General features: G+C 29.9%; 1 protein-coding gene across 6 annotated transcripts in view; it reads right to left on the minus strand.

Moving 5' to 3' along the window:
* The window catches only part of LOC142326450 (glycine dehydrogenase (decarboxylating), mitochondrial-like), a 158,763-nt gene that overhangs the window by 27,226 nt on the left and 113,776 nt on the right, over positions 1 to 17,761 (minus strand). For 4 of the 6 annotated variants that reach the window (XR_012756787.1, XR_012756788.1, XM_075368977.1 and 1 more), the window contains exon 3: positions 10,652 to 10,828. Coding sequence is in view for 2 of the 6 variants with exons in the window: in XM_075368977.1 (XP_075225092.1) it covers positions 10,652 to 10,828 (177 nt within the window). In the remaining 4 variants the exon portion in view is untranslated. Of the gene's footprint in view, positions 1 to 10,651; positions 10,829 to 14,002; positions 14,079 to 15,181; positions 15,258 to 17,761 lie in introns of those variants that run through there. The other 2 variants (XR_012756789.1, XR_012756790.1) reach the window with 2 other exon arrangements.

Below are 17,761 nucleotides of genomic sequence, written 5' to 3' on the forward strand. Positions count from 1 at the left end.
GACTGTGTATATAACTACTTTCATAATTTCAGTTAACAATGGGGTGAATAAAAGGTGTGAAAGAAAGAAAAATTAAAATAAAACTGCTGATAATCTTGGCCATCTGGCAGAGAATAACAAACATTATTGTTTCATAGTACTGCTCAGCAAAACAACTGTACCGTTAAATATAAGGTCTACACCTAGAATATGACTGTACTATAAACAGAATTATTTATGGTAAACTGAACTACCAGTATATTTGCAAATTATTATTTTATTATATGTAAGTGGGTTTCCTTAAACCATCCTTTTCATTAATGGTCCATTAGGTGAAGGTCTGAGCTCCTAGTTAAGATGCTATAACCTTTGGACCAACTATGTAGATGTACTGGAACTATGACTCTGTTTCCTATCTGATAGCCAAAATTTAGCCCAATGGTTATAGTATTATTGAGTAAAGCTCAGCCTTCTAAGAATTGTGTCCTAACCGCTTCAATATGGATTTGTTAATTGTAGTACCATCTGCAGCATTAAATGGCAATAAGTTTCACATAATAGCCCTAAAAAAAAATCATTTGGAGAAAAATCAATATATTTTTTTAAAAAATAAGCATTTTTAATCTGTTTAAAACACATAAAAACAAAAATATTGTTTCTTCATGTTGACCGACAAAAAACAGTTATCCATTTAATAAAAACTTTATTACTATGCATAAATAGATGTATTTGTTTTATGTGTTCACAATTAATGTCCTTTATACATATCTTTAATTTTCTATACATCTAATTTTCAACTCGATAAAGTTTGTAAACGGTAAGTCTTTTAATTAAATGATATATATAAAACCTAATCTGTCCTCCGAAATTATGAACCATTTCACAAATTTCAGCTACATTATCTTCAAACACACCAAATGTAGATGGATATGTGATCATAATACAGGAAACTCGTTTGTTAAATTTTTCCAGCTGTAAATGAAAAGAAAAATTGTAAAATAATTAGATTATTCAAAATTAAAAAAATATTATTGTTAATAGAGTTCTAGAAAATCAATTAGTTTTATCAAAAAATGTTGTTTAGGAAATATATATACACATTCATATTTGTGTATACATACAATACTCATATTAATCTTTGCATAACTGTAACAAATAAATATTTAAAATACCTTCCATTTAAATTATATAAATACTACGTTAGATTATATTGTTTGTCATCACCTAGACAAAATATTGAAGTAGAATAAAAAAAAAATTCAAGTATTTTCTTTAATATAAAGAATTATTCTTTTATATATAAAGGCTGTCAAGAAAGTTTACTGTAATGATGTGGAATTTTTACTTGAAGCTTTTGAACATATGCGCAATTCTGATCAATGACGTCTTTTTACAGACTCCTCAAAGCCTAGTTTGAAAACAGTCCTTCTTCATGTTCGAAATAATATCCTCTCAATTTCTTTAGCTCATATGAAGAAGTCATAAGAAAATATGAAACTTGTGTCGGTAATGATTCAGTATTAGAAACATTTGTGGAGACCTGAAAGTGATAGCGGTGTTCCTTGGGCATCCTAAATTCTGCTGCTTCTAGATTTTATAAACAGATGAAAAGAAATTGATTCCTTAAATTCATTACCTTAGTTCTGAATTTCATGAAATAGGTGTTTCTGTTGCAAGAAAATATCCATTCTTAAATTAGCTGAGATTTTTTAAAAAGAAAAGAGTTATGAAATACATCATTTCATCATCCAAATCACCCAGTGATGTTATTTTAAAAATGTTATCTCCACATTTATAAATTGCATTAAAAGAGAAGCAATCCAAAAATGTGATAATATTCATCAAACTGTGATGAGTGAATCAAACGTAATTCAAAAAAGAGTGCTTTCTTTAAGATTTTTTGAGTACAGTGAAATCTCCAAAGAGATTACATTGCTAGAAAATATGTCTTGTGTTTGGACACATTCACAGTTCGGCGGGCTTGTAAAAAACCATTTTATTAGTGTACTAATTAATGATGAAACTAATGAACTCATTTACGACACATTTATCATCATTACACTACATTCTAAAAAGAAATTATATGACAAATTAGCTTACAAATGAGACAATATATCTACAATTTATGCATAATATGAAACAGTACAGCAGACCAAAGCAGCAAACAACAGTAAGTGTTAAAATTTTTTTATATGATGTTTGCTTAAAATTCAAGAAACAATGGGCCAAGCTAAATGATCCTTTTATCAATGGTATTATTGATTTAAGGATCATTCTAAGCATAAATTTATCCAGGTAACTCTAGAACTGGGGAATGAGCAAATCATAAATAGTGAGCATGTCATTTTAATGACACTTTCATATAGTAGAATTTTGAGAAGCTGACTAAATCGCATTATGTAACAACATAGCCATAATTAGCAAGTAAAATCTTCAAAAGAGAGACTAAATTTTATTTCGGTATCTCGTTTATTCAAATCAAGTAACCTTTTCTCAAGATATCAGCAACATAATAAAAAATGATATTGTACCACAATTTTCATAGGTAGGTGAATGAATAATTCATTGAAGTGAGTGCTATCTACATACTGTAAGTATAATTAAAGTTATGTCTACTAATAATTTTTCTAAGGTGTATTTTATTCGATATTATCTTTACATTCCACATAAAACTAAAAGAAATAAGGCTTTTGCTGTAATGGCTTAATTTATTTTGATTTATGCCCATTACCTCAATTTTTGTCAGTTATATTATTTATACAAGTGCCACATGAATGGCATTACTTGTATTAACAAATTCAATAATATTCATTATTTGACATATAAGCTAATGAATATTGAAGGCTTCGTTAATGTATTTGCATTCTTAACAATGTACATGGTTGAAATCCTCTGTTTCACAATATCTTCTATTTCTTCATTTAAAATATTTACCAACACAGGCTATTCATCTCAACAAAAAAAAATAGAATTTCTACCATTTACTCACTCAAGATGTACTGTTCTAAATAGGATAAAAAGTAAACCTGTACTCTTTTAAATTTTAAATGAGGATTTCTTCCCTATGTTGCAGGAGGTATTTTTGTTATTTACATGCTGTGTATATGTTTAAGTAACCATTTTTTGGGGACAAGGAATTAAAAGATTAAAAATAAACAATTTCCACACAAATATTTTTTTTTAGAATTTTAGCTGCAGGTTTTTTCTACTTAATAAATCTGTTATCCAGAGGGAAACCAGGAAGTCTCATTTTGTAATAGAAGTACCACAGACAAAAAACAGTTTCTCAAAAGAACAGACAAAAGGAGAGAAGATTTCAGGAATAACATAGAAGGGGATGAGTATTCTTCTCTCCTAGCCAACACACACACAAGAACTGTTTTTATGTTCATAGGGGGCTAAAGTTTATAAAATAAATTTAAAATTATTTCAGTTATGAAATTGATCACCATTAAAAATTAATCTTCTGAAAATAATAGATTAGGAATGAGGGACCTGGCAATGATTTAAAGTAACAATGATATAACATAAATAAAAATATAACCTTTTCTTTTAATTGTTCTATTTCAATACTGCCATCTTTGGAAACCAGCCATTTGTGCAGACGCAGGATTTGTACCGTGAGCTGAAACTGGTATTAAACAGACATCACGCTGAGTTTCACCAAGTGATGCATGATATGTCTGAATAGCTCTAAGACCAGCAGATTCACCCTAGGCACCACTGTAAACAAACATTATAAAACAAAATATATCTAAATATACTTTGAAAACTAAAATAATTCATTTGACCTTTAAAATTAAAAACAACATCATAGGTGTGGTAAAAATTAAATAAGGCTTTCTTTCTCTGTTTGTGACACAAGGGAAATTTTAAACATTGCCTAATTCATTATAGTACATTAAAAATAGACCAAAAAGAGATTGTACGGAAATAATTAGGAGAAATTGACTTTTCTCTTTTAAAAGTATAGTTTTAATATTTATTAAGAATTTAGAGGTTATTAAGATTCTCTGCAGACTCCTAATCAATATGTAGTTCAAAGAAGTTGAAAGAGTGAGCAGTAAACGGAGGTAAAATGAGATCTTTTTGCAAATATTTCAAAGATTATTGATTTTACAAACAACAAAAAATGTTAATAAAACTTTTCTTAAAAATTAAAAAATTCAGTTTTCTGCTCTTTCATCCAAAATTTTACCTGAACCTACTATTAGAATAGAATTATTCAGATTATTTCAAAAACTTTAATTAAAAATACAGTTTGTGTATTGTCAATGACGATACAAGATATTTGACAAAGGAAAGTAATGAGATATATGTCAAGTCTCATTTGTCAAAGACAATATCATGTTGTAAAGTGCAGGATTGTAATGAAGTTCTCATCTACCATATGAGTACAATATTTAATTTGAAAAGGAAATAAATTAATTTTGATGAAAAATATTCAAAGGTAATTGGAGACCAATAGAATTAAAAGTAATACTTTGAAAAAAAAAGAGTTACACAAATACTGAAGCATTCAATTCACAAAGTTGTCAAATTTTATAAAACTAATAAAATAACAGTTAAAATTATTTCTTAATATTCCTTTTTTCCCATAAACTGTAACACATTTATCCTACAAGTAATACTAAAAAGAATTTGAGATTTGACAACTCAAATATAACACTACAACATAAAACTTCTACATTACAGCACTGTCCTAAGCACTGAACACTACATCCAACAGAAAAGCATATTGTATGCTTCTAAAACTCTCAAAACATCTTTGAACATTGGAATCCTTGCTTAAAAATGTTATTTCTGAATATTTTATCCTACTATCAAAAGAGCAATACTGCTCCTTTTATTCAGAGTATTTCTTCATTGCATCTGGTTTAATTTGCAAGGAAATAATCAGATTCAACCCTGAACATGGTTTAGTGTTTGTTTTCTTAAATAAAAATGAACAACACATACATAATAATATTCAATTATTATAAATAATAGTCAATTATTTTTTAGATAAAAATAACTGCTAAATATTCCAAAATTATATTAAAATAAATTAGGATTAAAAAATTTCCCTAAAAAACATTTAGTCCTTTATCTTTTACTTTCCTGTCTAGAAAGTGCTATAGCAGAGCTGTAGTTCTAGAAAGTAAAGTACTGTAATCAGTCCAATTTGGGCATATGCAGTTTTCACTGGATCTTAACATTTTGATACCTAAGGAACCTAAAAACCAGATAGAAATTTTTCAGACGTTAATTTTTGTGTGTTTGGTGTTGGCCTCTAAATCACCAAATCACCATTATATCTCCAGTACTACCAGACCGATTTTGACCAAAACTTGGTCAAAATTTCAACTTAAACGGTCAAGAGGTGATGCTGCAGAACAAGATCATCCTCAGTACCTCGAGACTTCGCCTAATTAAGGTCATATTTTTCTAACACATTTGTTAACAATTAAAAATAATATTTGAAAAAAAAATTTTTTGCAGCATCACTATTGTAGTCGTCTGCAATGTTGTGATGTCACAGGTGAGTGGTAGAATTAAATAAATGAATAATATTTAAGTGTAAAAAAGTAACTTCATCTGGCCGGGTCTCGGAACTTGATCGCCCGGTTGACTCGGTACCTTGTATTCAGACTTAGGTTACTTTAATTTTTAAATATTCTTTACAAATTCATATTTTGTTATTATCGTTTAAATGTTGGAGCTTTAATGTATTTAATAGGATTTTTAAATTTAAATATCTTCGGCTTCGTTCAGATTCATTCGAATATTTACAGAGCACTCGGCTTCTTTCATACGCACTTGGCTGCTGACAATTCAGTAGTTCCTTATACATCACTCGGCTCCTTTCGAATGCACTCGACTCCTGACAAAGCAGCGGATCCAGCAACATTATTTAAGCAAGTCCATCGTCATTCTTGTGGTCATTATTCATTCTTCAGTCATCACTCTTGTTCAGTTCCAGGCGCCTACAAATGGCAATCGCATTATTCTTGTATAATTGCATTAAATAGCAGTTCCAGTTCATAATTCAATTACAATAAACATTTAATAATATATAAATAATTCATTTAATATTTCGAGTATATTAAACATTTAATTTATTCATACATAAGTATTTTCAAATATAATATGGAATTTGACAATAACATCAACTTATGACTTTAATTATTTAAAATCAGCACCGAACTTCATCTGTTCGTACAACCGGTGTGTTAAGCCTTTTGGCTACACCAGTCTGCCGACAGTACAAGCAAAATTTGCTCTATGTAAGTTGTGAAATAACATTAGTTTAGTTAGTGTCGACCGTCGCAGCTAGTATCGCCACACCCGCGCAAATTAAATACGTTTTGCGTGCGCACTTTAGTTAGAATCATTGAATTAAATAAATGAAAAAAATATTATATTTAAATAAAATAATAAATATTTTAAATTTTACTGTAAGTGTAAGTCGTGTATCAGAAACCTGTGTTGTCAGATTTTTTTTAGTTTTAAACACTTCAGTAATTATGTTTTTAGATTTGCTTTATTTTAGTAAAATAGATTTTATTTATTAGGTCTATTAGATTAAATTATTAAATTTATTAATTTTTTAATGTAATAATCTATATGAATACATAAGAGTAAGTATAGAGGAAAAATACATATGAATTAATTAACAAATTAATTAATTTGAAATTAAAATAAAAGACTAAAAACAATGATTTGCATATTGAACATTCAAGGCATTCTAATCTGAGAAAACTGGTCTTAATCTTAATTTATACACAGAAATTTTACCTGTTAGGTTGAAAGGATATTTTATCATAGCCAGTTATTTCACAAAGATCCTTTTCTAATTCAGTAAACATAAGCTGATAACCTTGAGCTTGTTCTTTTGGTACAAATGGATGTAAATCAGTAAATTCCTTAAAACTGCAAGGCATCATTTCAGTAGTACTATTCAGTTTCATTGTGCATGAACCCTGTATAAAAGATTAAAAAATGCTTTTATTAACATAAATCATGCATTTAAAACACAAGTCGACATCTTTGTTAAATCCATGAATCACATGAAGGGGAGTAATTTTAGAACTGTACCTTTTTTATATTAGACTTAAGTGCACCTGTCCTAAACTCACAGAACATGGAAAGATCAATGATAAAAAGGAGTGATAATAAATAGGAATTTACCCAGGAAGAGATAAAAAGAAAATAAAACACTAAAAAATTGGTACCCACAAGCTTAGGAAAGTACAACAGATGCCCATTCCACCCATAATCCCTCTGGAGATCAAAGACTTTTCCTAGGAGGAGAGTAGCATATTACTACTATTTAACAATTTTATTAAATCAAGTTCAAATATACACTCAACAAAATTACTTTTCCATCCCATCCATACTGAAAACCATTTCTTATCTCTGAATAATGTGACATGGAACTATTCAAGCAGAGCATATGTAAACTGAGAGCATGGAAAATTGCTGTCAGGATTTGAAATTATTCTATCAGACCTATGCTTCAGTCAAAGAAGTCTTTCATTTGTTCATTCAGGTAGTACAGTAATCTTCTTCAGCATCCTTTTAAGATTTAATCACACTCTACCATATTGTTTCTGCATTCAGAATTGTCTGCTCTTAGTTAATTAATGCTGTCCAGACATTGTTTATGGTATAGGATAAGTTGACAAAAAGATAGCTGGACATCAATATCTAACAACAGTCCTGGAAGCAAATAAAAAAGAAAAAAGATAGACATAGGGACTAATACTGGATCTACGGAGATGGCTGGACCACAAAGCATGGAAAACTGGGGGTACTATTTAACTCAGTTCCTGATCGGTCAGTTACTTTAAAGCATACTTGTTTACATAAGCATTGAATCCCTCAGCCAAGTGTAATTATTGCAGAAGAGAGGATATCGCAGAACACATGGTTTTCAAGTGTCCAGTTCTTGCAGCACAGTAAAGCATGCCCGAGAGAACTTGGCATCATGATAACTATGCTACAGACCAACAGCTTTGATGTCAAAGATGTCGGTCAGAATTATCCACACAAAGATGGCAGAAGAAATACAGGGAGGAATTCACTCTGATTTTCTCTTGGAGCCCACTACTGCCCAAGGAATAGTAATAGGTAAAAAAGAAGAGTTTTATAAAAGGTACCATTATCCATTCATAACCCTACAACCATCAGTTCAAACCCTACAGAACAGTTTCTCCATATAACAACATGAGAGCCTCAATATGATAAGCCTTTCAGAACCATGAGCCTCATTGATCCGATGAATGATATTCATTCAAAGAAAAAAATCACTCTTAGGCCAACAAGGAGAGGTAGAAATGAAATGATTGTAGAATGCAAGTCTTAAATCTCTCATCTTATTCTTTGCTAGTAATAATGTAATTGGTAATTGAAGTATAGAAGTGCTACCCTGACCAAAAAATAATTTTTTCTGAATTTGTATCAATCTCAAGCACCTACTAACTATTCAAATGTATTTATTCAGTACCAAACAAATGCATGATATATGCAGACACTTGCTGTTTGGATGTTGGATAACCACCTGCTGCAAAACAAAGCACTAAAGTCATCAAGCAAAGGACTTCTGATTATACTTCCCCTCTGTTAATTTAACAAATAATTCAATTTTTTCCACTAATTTACCTTGAACTTAGACAATGATGCATAACAAATAGGGTCAAGTCCATCATAACACCCGTATACTTTGGTGTTTGAATGTCATTTATCTACTTATATTAAGACGTGTTCTCTGTTACAAAAATGTAGGTCAAAATGAGGTGTTCCCAGGATTTGAATCTAAGTGATTTGTTTTTCATAATATACTGTTAATCTTCCTAGTATTTTTTAGACTGGATATCTCATTTTTGCACCTTGCCACTAAGATTATGTCACGTATATACATACAGTTATTTGTATAAGATTACATCTATTAGAGGAATTGTCTAAAATTTCTCACTTGATGGTCTCCAACAACTTTGTATAGTAAATAAGAGTATGGAATTGGAGGCTAACCTTAAACCAAAATTCCTTACTACACGTTTTTAATCATACATCAAAATTATTTAGTTCATTGTAAGCTGTAACATTTATCAAATTCCCTAATATATTTGTTTAAAAATTGCCAGGAAGTGTCAAATTGCCAAGATGTTTAAATAGTTTATTTATAGGTAAAATAGTCTTTGTTTCATCTGCTATTACTGTAAAGTTTAGAAAGCTTTCTTTGTTTTCCGTAGCAAAAAAAAAAACAAAAACAAAAAACTTGTAGATAAATGTCAGCAAAATTTTTGGGTACACTCTACATAATATTTCTAATAGCCTACAATTTTAGTCGAGATCTAATAAAGAACAGTTCTTAATTCTACCAAGCCCTGCTCAAGAAGTATACCGATTAATTACTGAATGTCTATCACTGAAATTGTCTTTATTAGCTCATCAGTGAATTTTGTTCATCATTAACATCCATTGTTCTTTCTTTAAATGAACTGATCTTCCATGCTTTGTCTACTCGTAATATCTTTACCGTACTGTAATCACTAATTTATTGGTGACAAATCTCAGCTAGAATTAGTCCTTTTATGCGGAGAAAATACAAGGTAAAATGAACCTGACAGGTCAATTTGAATATTGTTTTTTGCCCTTTCTAGCACTGTCACTCATTTGTAGTCGATGCGTTATGGAGTACCTCCATTCTAAAAACTACTTTTGGCATTAAGTGATTGCTAAAAGTAGTTTTGAGAATGGCGATACTTTGATATTTGCCAAATACGAACGGGAAGAATAACAATGCTAGGAAAAGCAGAAAATAACAGCCAAATCAATTATGATAATCTAGAGGAAATACAAAATATTGTGAAAACCTAACAGGTTCATTTAGCAGGGCTAGAATGAAATATAATAAAAGTAATTGATATTGAATAATGAAAAGAAAAGTAATGCAGAGGTTGCCAAATCAGTTTAAGAGAAGTATAGTAGAGAAGAGAAAAAGGATGGAGTAAACATGAGACTGTAAGCAATGAGAAGTACAGTTAGAGCAATAAGATGGTTTATGATAGCAGTGGAAGATGTAAGAACTTGCAAAAAAGAACACTGCAAATGTGCAGCAGCAGGTGAAAGATAGTGCAGGACAAAAATTAGAAGTATTTCAGATGACCCAACATAGATAAAATCTTGAACAGAGGATAAAAATAATGTTAGAGACAGCACTAAACTTTATTTTAATTCTGTTCACTTTTTTAAATTTTTATTCCTTTCTTTTCCTGTTTAGCTTCCGGTAATTACCTTTCAGATAATACTTCAGAGGATGAATGAGGATGATATGTATGAGGGTAAATGAAGTGTAGTCCTGTACAATCTCAGTTCAACTATTCCTGAGATGAGTGGTTAATTGAAACCAACCACCAAAGAACACTGGTATCCACAATCTATTATTCAAATCCGTGTAAAAATAACTGACATTACTAGGACTCTAGACTTTACTAGGGCTCTCGAGTTTGCTCGAACTCTCGACTTACAAATCAGCCGATTTGGGAATACGCGTTCACCACTAGACCAAGCCGGTGGGTTAATATTTTTATTCCTGGAAAAAATGAAAAAAACACTTCCTAGAGCCTAACTGCATAGAACAATTTTTTAACTATTCTAAGTTTATTTAGACAAATCAGAAAATACAAACCAGTGGAATCATAGAATGAACTAAAGAAATATCTTTGTTTTCTAGTGACTTCATATATCTTACAATTCTTGTTTCAGAATGATAAGTGTTAAAAATAGGATGAGTCATAAACTGTGACATTCTTTTGAATTCTGTCTTCAAAATACTGTTGCTTAATATATCACTGTTTTCAGCAATCTAAAAACAGAAAATTAATAATTATTACTAAACTTTATAAAATAAAACATAAATACAAGGTTTGTTCAAAATCTGTCTGACCATTGACCAAGTGGCTATAAATCTTTGTTTCCTACAAAATAGCCTCTTATCATAATACTGAAAATATTTTTTGTACATCTCTTTTGATATTTCTACAAGTTGTGCTATCACATTCATCATTATATCTCCCAGCTGTGACATCAGAACACTTTCAGAAGCATTTGAAGTTACCAGAAATTACAAGGAGCCATATCTGGTGAGTAGTGATTTCAAAAATATGTCTTAGGTTCTAGTGAACTGAGGATTTCTGTATTTGGCTATACAGAATAAATACTTTCTGTATTTGAAGTTCTGGATTACATGTGACAAATAGGCGTGTGTGTTATGATGCAACTGACATTTATGTAATTTCCATAGATCCAATCTCTTGCACCAAACTGCATGACAAAGGTAATGGAGATCCTTTAGAGAGTTCTGTTTCTTGATAGTTTAGAATTCTGGGGCATACTTGGGTTGCACAACTCTGAGGAAATTAAAAAAAAAACAGTCAGCTTCATTTTCACTTGTCTTGCTTTCTTTGGCCTTGGAAATGATGGTGATTTATTTAGGCATTAAAAAGATCAGTAACAGCTAAAAAATTACACTCAAAATCCTACACATCTGTTAAGCATAAAAAAAGCATCAATGATATTGATCATCAATTTTTTTCTACAACTTCAATTTAGTAGAGTCAGTGAAACTTAAATTTAATAAAGTCAGTGAAACACATTTAGTGAATGTGGAAAAATTGTTTGTTGTATGTGGAGACATAGATAAAAATTTCAAGGTATTTTATGAAACTCATACTTTTTTTATTTGTCATTTTTTTTTTTTTGATTGACAAAGATAATAAAACTAATGATAGAAATAATAAAATTAGATATCTTTCAACCTCCCTTATTTTCAGAATATATTCTACTAAAAAATGAACTTGGTTAAAATAATAGTATGGAAAAATAAGTAAAATTTTGCAAAATTTCTACATCAGTAATAAATATTTTATGACAAATAAGCTCAAATTCCAAGAAATTTCCAGAACTTAAAGATTTTTCAAATTCCAGGTTTTCCAGTGTGCATGGAAATCCTGATAACTGTCAACTGAGCTTTCGTTTCTGGGTTATATCCATATACCCAAGATTCATCGACAACATGGTCTTAACAGATTTAGGATCACATTGGTATACTACTATGCAACATCAAAACAAATCTTTTTCTGCTCAAGTAAAGCAACTTTGGCACAAATTTCATGGTCTGTGTCTACAAGCTCAATTCATCCTTTAAAATCAGGTGAACTCATCACTAATCCCAATGTCCTTTGTAATTTCTTAGTCAACAGATGATTTTCCATGTCAAATTGCATATATTGTTAATGATATTTGGAGTTCGGCTTGTTAATATCCTATTGGTGTGTTGTTCACTCTCAACTGAAGTGTCACTATTTTGAAAATTATTATTCCATTCTGTAATATTTATTACCCCTGTAGCTTCACTCCCAAAAGTCTGCTTAATCTTCTTAATCGTTTTTCTTTGTGTTTCACTAAGCTTTTGGCAGAACTTGATATAATAATGTTTAGTGTATATCATCATTATGCACAAAATAAAATTGCAACAAGCCCTGCAAAACTCATGCATGCAATAGCTGCTGAATAACAAATGACATCCTCTATGCAATTACAAAAAATACACGTGGCACATAGTCCTGCACTTTTACCAAACTTTACTGATCACATTCAAGTAATTTTCAAGAAAAAGATAGGTATGATACTTTTTGAACAGATTTCACCAAAACACACACACACACACACCATATACAAAGAGTTTGGTTTCAAATTGAAACTGTTTATTGTATTTAGCATGTATCTAATCTTTGATCTGACTTGTCTTAAAGAACGAGGCATTTTACCAAAATGATCTGATATTCAGAAAAAACTTCAGGTATCAAGAAATAAAAGGAAAATTCTTTTTACATACAAGATAAAAAAACATCCTTTACTAAGCACATAGAGTATGGCATAATAACTATATCTTTGTAAAAAAAAAAACAAATGGAAATTAGAAAAATGTTGTTTAATATGAATGATTGGTGTAATTCCAGGGCAGCTCTACTCAGTTACAGATGTGTTTCTTTAATTACACTGAACCTTTATAGAAAGAAATCTTTAGTTTTTCTTATAGCCTATATTGTTGGTAAATATGTTCCTTTATATACCTGATTTTCTAGGCAGTACACTATACTATTCAAATCATTCATAACATTATGTAATATTTACGAGATGAATTTTAAAATAGTTTATTTAACTGCAATTAAATTTTTTTTTTATTAATTTCACCTAGTTTATAATTTTATTTGATAATTAGAAATGAAACTGTTTATCTTACTTCTTGTTTATGGTTATATGTTTAATATAACCAGACTTTGTGTTTTAAAGATTCTTCTCTGTTACACCTAATAAATTATTTTCAAAGATATTTTTAACTTTTTAGAATACTTTGTATAGTTTTATTTACACGCTATTTAATATAAACAATTCCTACAATTAAATAAAAAATATGTTACAAAAGGATTTTGATGTTTACTTAATAGCACATATTTGTCAGATCATGTGACTCCACAAAATAGGAGTGTATCACATTTGGTTAAAGACAGGGATCAGTAAGTTCTTGTTTATTATATGTTCTTATTATATAATGTTTAAAATTACAACAATCAGTTTTTACTTTTTTGTAACCAATTTCTTCTATGGATTTCACTACATTTTTAAGAAACCTAATTAAAGTAATTTGCATATTTTATTAATTTTGAATATTTCAACCTTTTATGTTAAAAAATCAAGTCTTTTAAAATGTCCTATTCTAATTTCTTTAGAGCATATTAAAATTTTAAAAATGTACTTTCATAATGAATGTCCCCTTATTTCTCTAAAATAACACTAATGAATAATAAAAGAAATTTTCTAAAAAAAGGTTTTCTTAAAAATTATAAGATTCTAATCCCTACAAGAATTAGGTTAATTGTATATAATTTTTCTGGTGATTTGAAAAAATTTCAGACATAAGTTATATCAATAATCAGTTTATTTTCCTGTTAACAAATAAAAATAAATAAAATCTTACATTTTTTTGTGGTCCAGGCATGAAGAGGAAATAGTGCTTTGGTGAGGAATGGATTCTTTTTAGAAGGTTCCAAATACTGAAAAATTTTTAAATATTTATTACAATTCCTAGTGTTCAGTCATGAAAAAAATTATTTAGATAGGTGTTAAATAACTAAATTTTGGGTTAGGTAACAATCTACAAATCTTACAATCTCTCTTTCTATATAAAAGAAACAAAAAATTGGAACACCTATTTAAAAATACAACCCTACAAAGATTTAACAACTAAAACATAACATTATCTATACAATGTCTGAACATTATTTATGTTTCATAAAACACGATTTTGAATGCTTTTGAATAGATTATTATTTAATGGGTAGAGTACGGAATAGAGAGGATGATCAGAGTATACCAGAAGGAAAAAGCATTAATTGAAGGTAGAGCAAGGAAACAAAGAGGTAAATTGCTTGACATTTCTTGTAACAATATTTATTTATATCTTAAACAGTACTAACGTATGCACACACATCGTACACAAAATGACAATCGTATTTGCTATCTGATTTTGTGTAAATCCCCTTCACTTAAAATTCTCAACATATGCAGCCCCCTACTGCAAGATTTTTATTATAATAGTAAAAAAAGAAACTATCATTCCTGAGAAGACAGTAAACTAACCAAATCAGGACCAATCGGTTGATTGTTCCTTGCCTGTTCCCTACCCTTTTGTTATCCTTATCCTTCTTACTTAGGAACTTAGGTAAGTATTACGGTCAGCTGCCCTGGTTCCATCTATGTACTATGCTACCACCTACAGATTGGTATCAGTAAGACCTTGCCTGAAGAATTAGTCAAGGACTCTTGTTTCCTATGAAGGGATTGCACAACAAGCCAAACTAATGGTAAAGCCAGCCCTCCTGGCTGGAAAGAAAGAAATATGGTCACTGACACAGTTTTAGAACTAAATTTGTCATTCATATTTACTTTAACATATTACTAGAGCAAGATGTACGGCTGAAAGTGTTAACTCATTAACAATTTCAGTGTGAACATAAGAATTATAGATTAATGCATTAAAAAATATTCATAAAATGTACTAAAATGTTTATGAAATTACATTAAAATTTACACTTTTTCAAAATAATAGTAAATGAATTCAAATATTGTTTATGTAGTTTAAAAATATATACTATACCTCTTCTAACGATGTTTCACATCCAAAGATCCAAAGCAAATCGCTTACATCATCATGCGATACAGTTTCAAGTGAAATACCAACCTAAAAAACACAGATAAAAAGTCATTTTAAGGAATATTAACTCAAAATAAAACAAAACTTTTATAGGATAAACTTTTTATTTAAAAAGTTATATAAACAATATATCAAAAAATATATTTTAAGATGATCAATATTATGGCAAAATTGATATAAAATTTGATTATTATTATTAATATTATGAACTGCTATGGTAGGAGACAAACACATTTAACCATTTATAATGTAAATACTCTTGATGGTTCAAACCAGTTCATGATATGTCATTCATCAACTTCTTCATTAACTCATTATTAACTTATTCCCACCATCTGCATTTAGCCATTAACCATCTGTATTTATAAACCTTACTGAAAACCACCAACACTATTTGAAAGGTATATTTTTACAGCTTTTACATCTTAATTACATAATGAGAAAACTGGTCTTCTGAGCAGATTAAACATATTGCTACAAGGCTTGTAGCAATGCGATTAGATCACTTTTAAATAAAAACTAATTTTTTTCTGTATTCTATCAAATTTATATCGATAGGAAAAAATAAATAAGTTATACGTACTTCATAACTATTAACTACTGAAATAAACATATCAAAAATCTCTCAAGATTACGCTGAGTAGGTTATAAAAAATTCCTTTCGACATGCTGAAAGGCGGAGGTATATTTCACCGGTGCTAAGTAAGAGATAAAAACGATTTCCACCTTAAAGTTAAGAAAAACTACAAATTTACTCAATATGACAATGGTTGCACGTGAAAAAGGTTTCACATGTTTAGCATATGACAAGCCCCCCTCGTCATCTTACAATTCCAGCAAAATTTTGGTCATCCCTTGTCATAAGGGTTGGTCATTGTTTCAGACAAATATTTTAAGTAATGTTTAGAGGACTGAAGACCACTTTCAACCGATTTGATACTGTATCTACTAAGGGAGGTATGATTTTTTTTTGTCTTCGAAACTCCATTCTTCCCACCCACTGGGCCAATGGTTGGTGATATCAAAAAACTTTACTTAGATAAGGTTTAGGCCATTATCCAAAGAATAGTAGGAACTTTAAATTAATTTGATATTTTACTTAATAAGAAAGTTACAGAGATATTTTGTTTTTTTGAAAAAGCTTCCCCCCATGGCTTGATTTTACCCATTTTGGGTAAAATCCCCAACTCGACCAAAATTTTGGGTCATTATACTTTGTGTCAATTTGAAAGTGACTGGCACAAGACTATGGCAGTTATCGTGTCCACAAGAAAGTGAAATATATATATATATACAAATAATGACATTTTCTGGAAATTGAATCATGGTATTCGTTACAACAAGTAGATGCTGGTTCGTTACAACCAGTAGATAAACTGGATGGAATTTTGTATTGCGTTCTGATCTTATTAGATTGTGTAAGTTTGAAAATTTTGACTACGGTTATCCTTGGGAGAATTGCTAAATTTTTGCATCCTTTCTTCCTCTGTTCTCTGAAGGCCTTGGCAGTATCTTTTGGTCTAGCAGGGATGCACCTGATGGGGCCTTAGTTTATGAAGGGGATAACACACTCTCTTTAAGTGAGTTGCAAAGAAATGCTGAGGCAGTCACCTTTCTTGTATACAGACTGAGATGAAGAAGAGAAACTGGATTTTATCAATGTTTCTTCTTCATCTTTTTCCATTAACTCTGGTTTCAGGAGATGAATTTCTTGCTTCTTAAGTATCTTCTTTTTTTGTTTACCTGACTTACTGAGTTCAATGGTTGTAATTATTTACAACTGGTAACATTATAACCGCTTCCTCATCTGATCATTATTGCCCGCCCTTATCTCTTTTTTCTTTTCTGTTTAGTCTCCGGAATCACCACAAGGTATTACTTAAGAAGATGAATGAGGATGATATGTATGAATGTAAATGAAATGTAGTCTTGTACAATCTCAGATCAACCATTTCTGAGATGAAACCTAACTCCCAAAGAGTACCGATATCCAAAATCTAGTATTCAAAATCTCGGTATAAAAGTAATTGCCCCTATCCCTGACCTTTGTTTATTTCACTTCTTAAAATTATTACATTTTTATATGTGATATGGTTGATGATAGCAACACCTCTCAGTCTTAAAACATTTGTTTGTCTTTTTCATTATTTAAAATAAAACATTTTAATCTTCAAGTCCCAGCAATGCAGTTATGAATGAAATTTTCTTCTATTTCATAATGTTTGAGTATGTTAATAAGCAATTCTTTTCTGAAAATTAAGAATATCAAGTTTATTATTAATGTCGGTCGATTACTGGCAAATATTGGTTCTACGTTGATGTGGAAAGCTTTTATAATATTCATTATATCTTAGAATGAAATTGTACCCTGTTTGACTGATGTAGAAAATTGTGTGGTTTGAACAATTCAGTTTACATACTACAGAATAGTGAAATATTCCAGGTTGTTTCTTTTCTGTGTAAAATTGTTTATTTTGTCTGATCAATGTTTGAAAAGCCACACTGCATCCAGATTTTTTTAAT

This window comes from Lycorma delicatula, chromosome 6 (assembly GCF_047948215.1).
Source record: "Lycorma delicatula isolate Av1 chromosome 6, ASM4794821v1, whole genome shotgun sequence".
Classification (NCBI taxonomy): domain Eukaryota; kingdom Metazoa; phylum Arthropoda; class Insecta; order Hemiptera; family Fulgoridae; genus Lycorma; species Lycorma delicatula.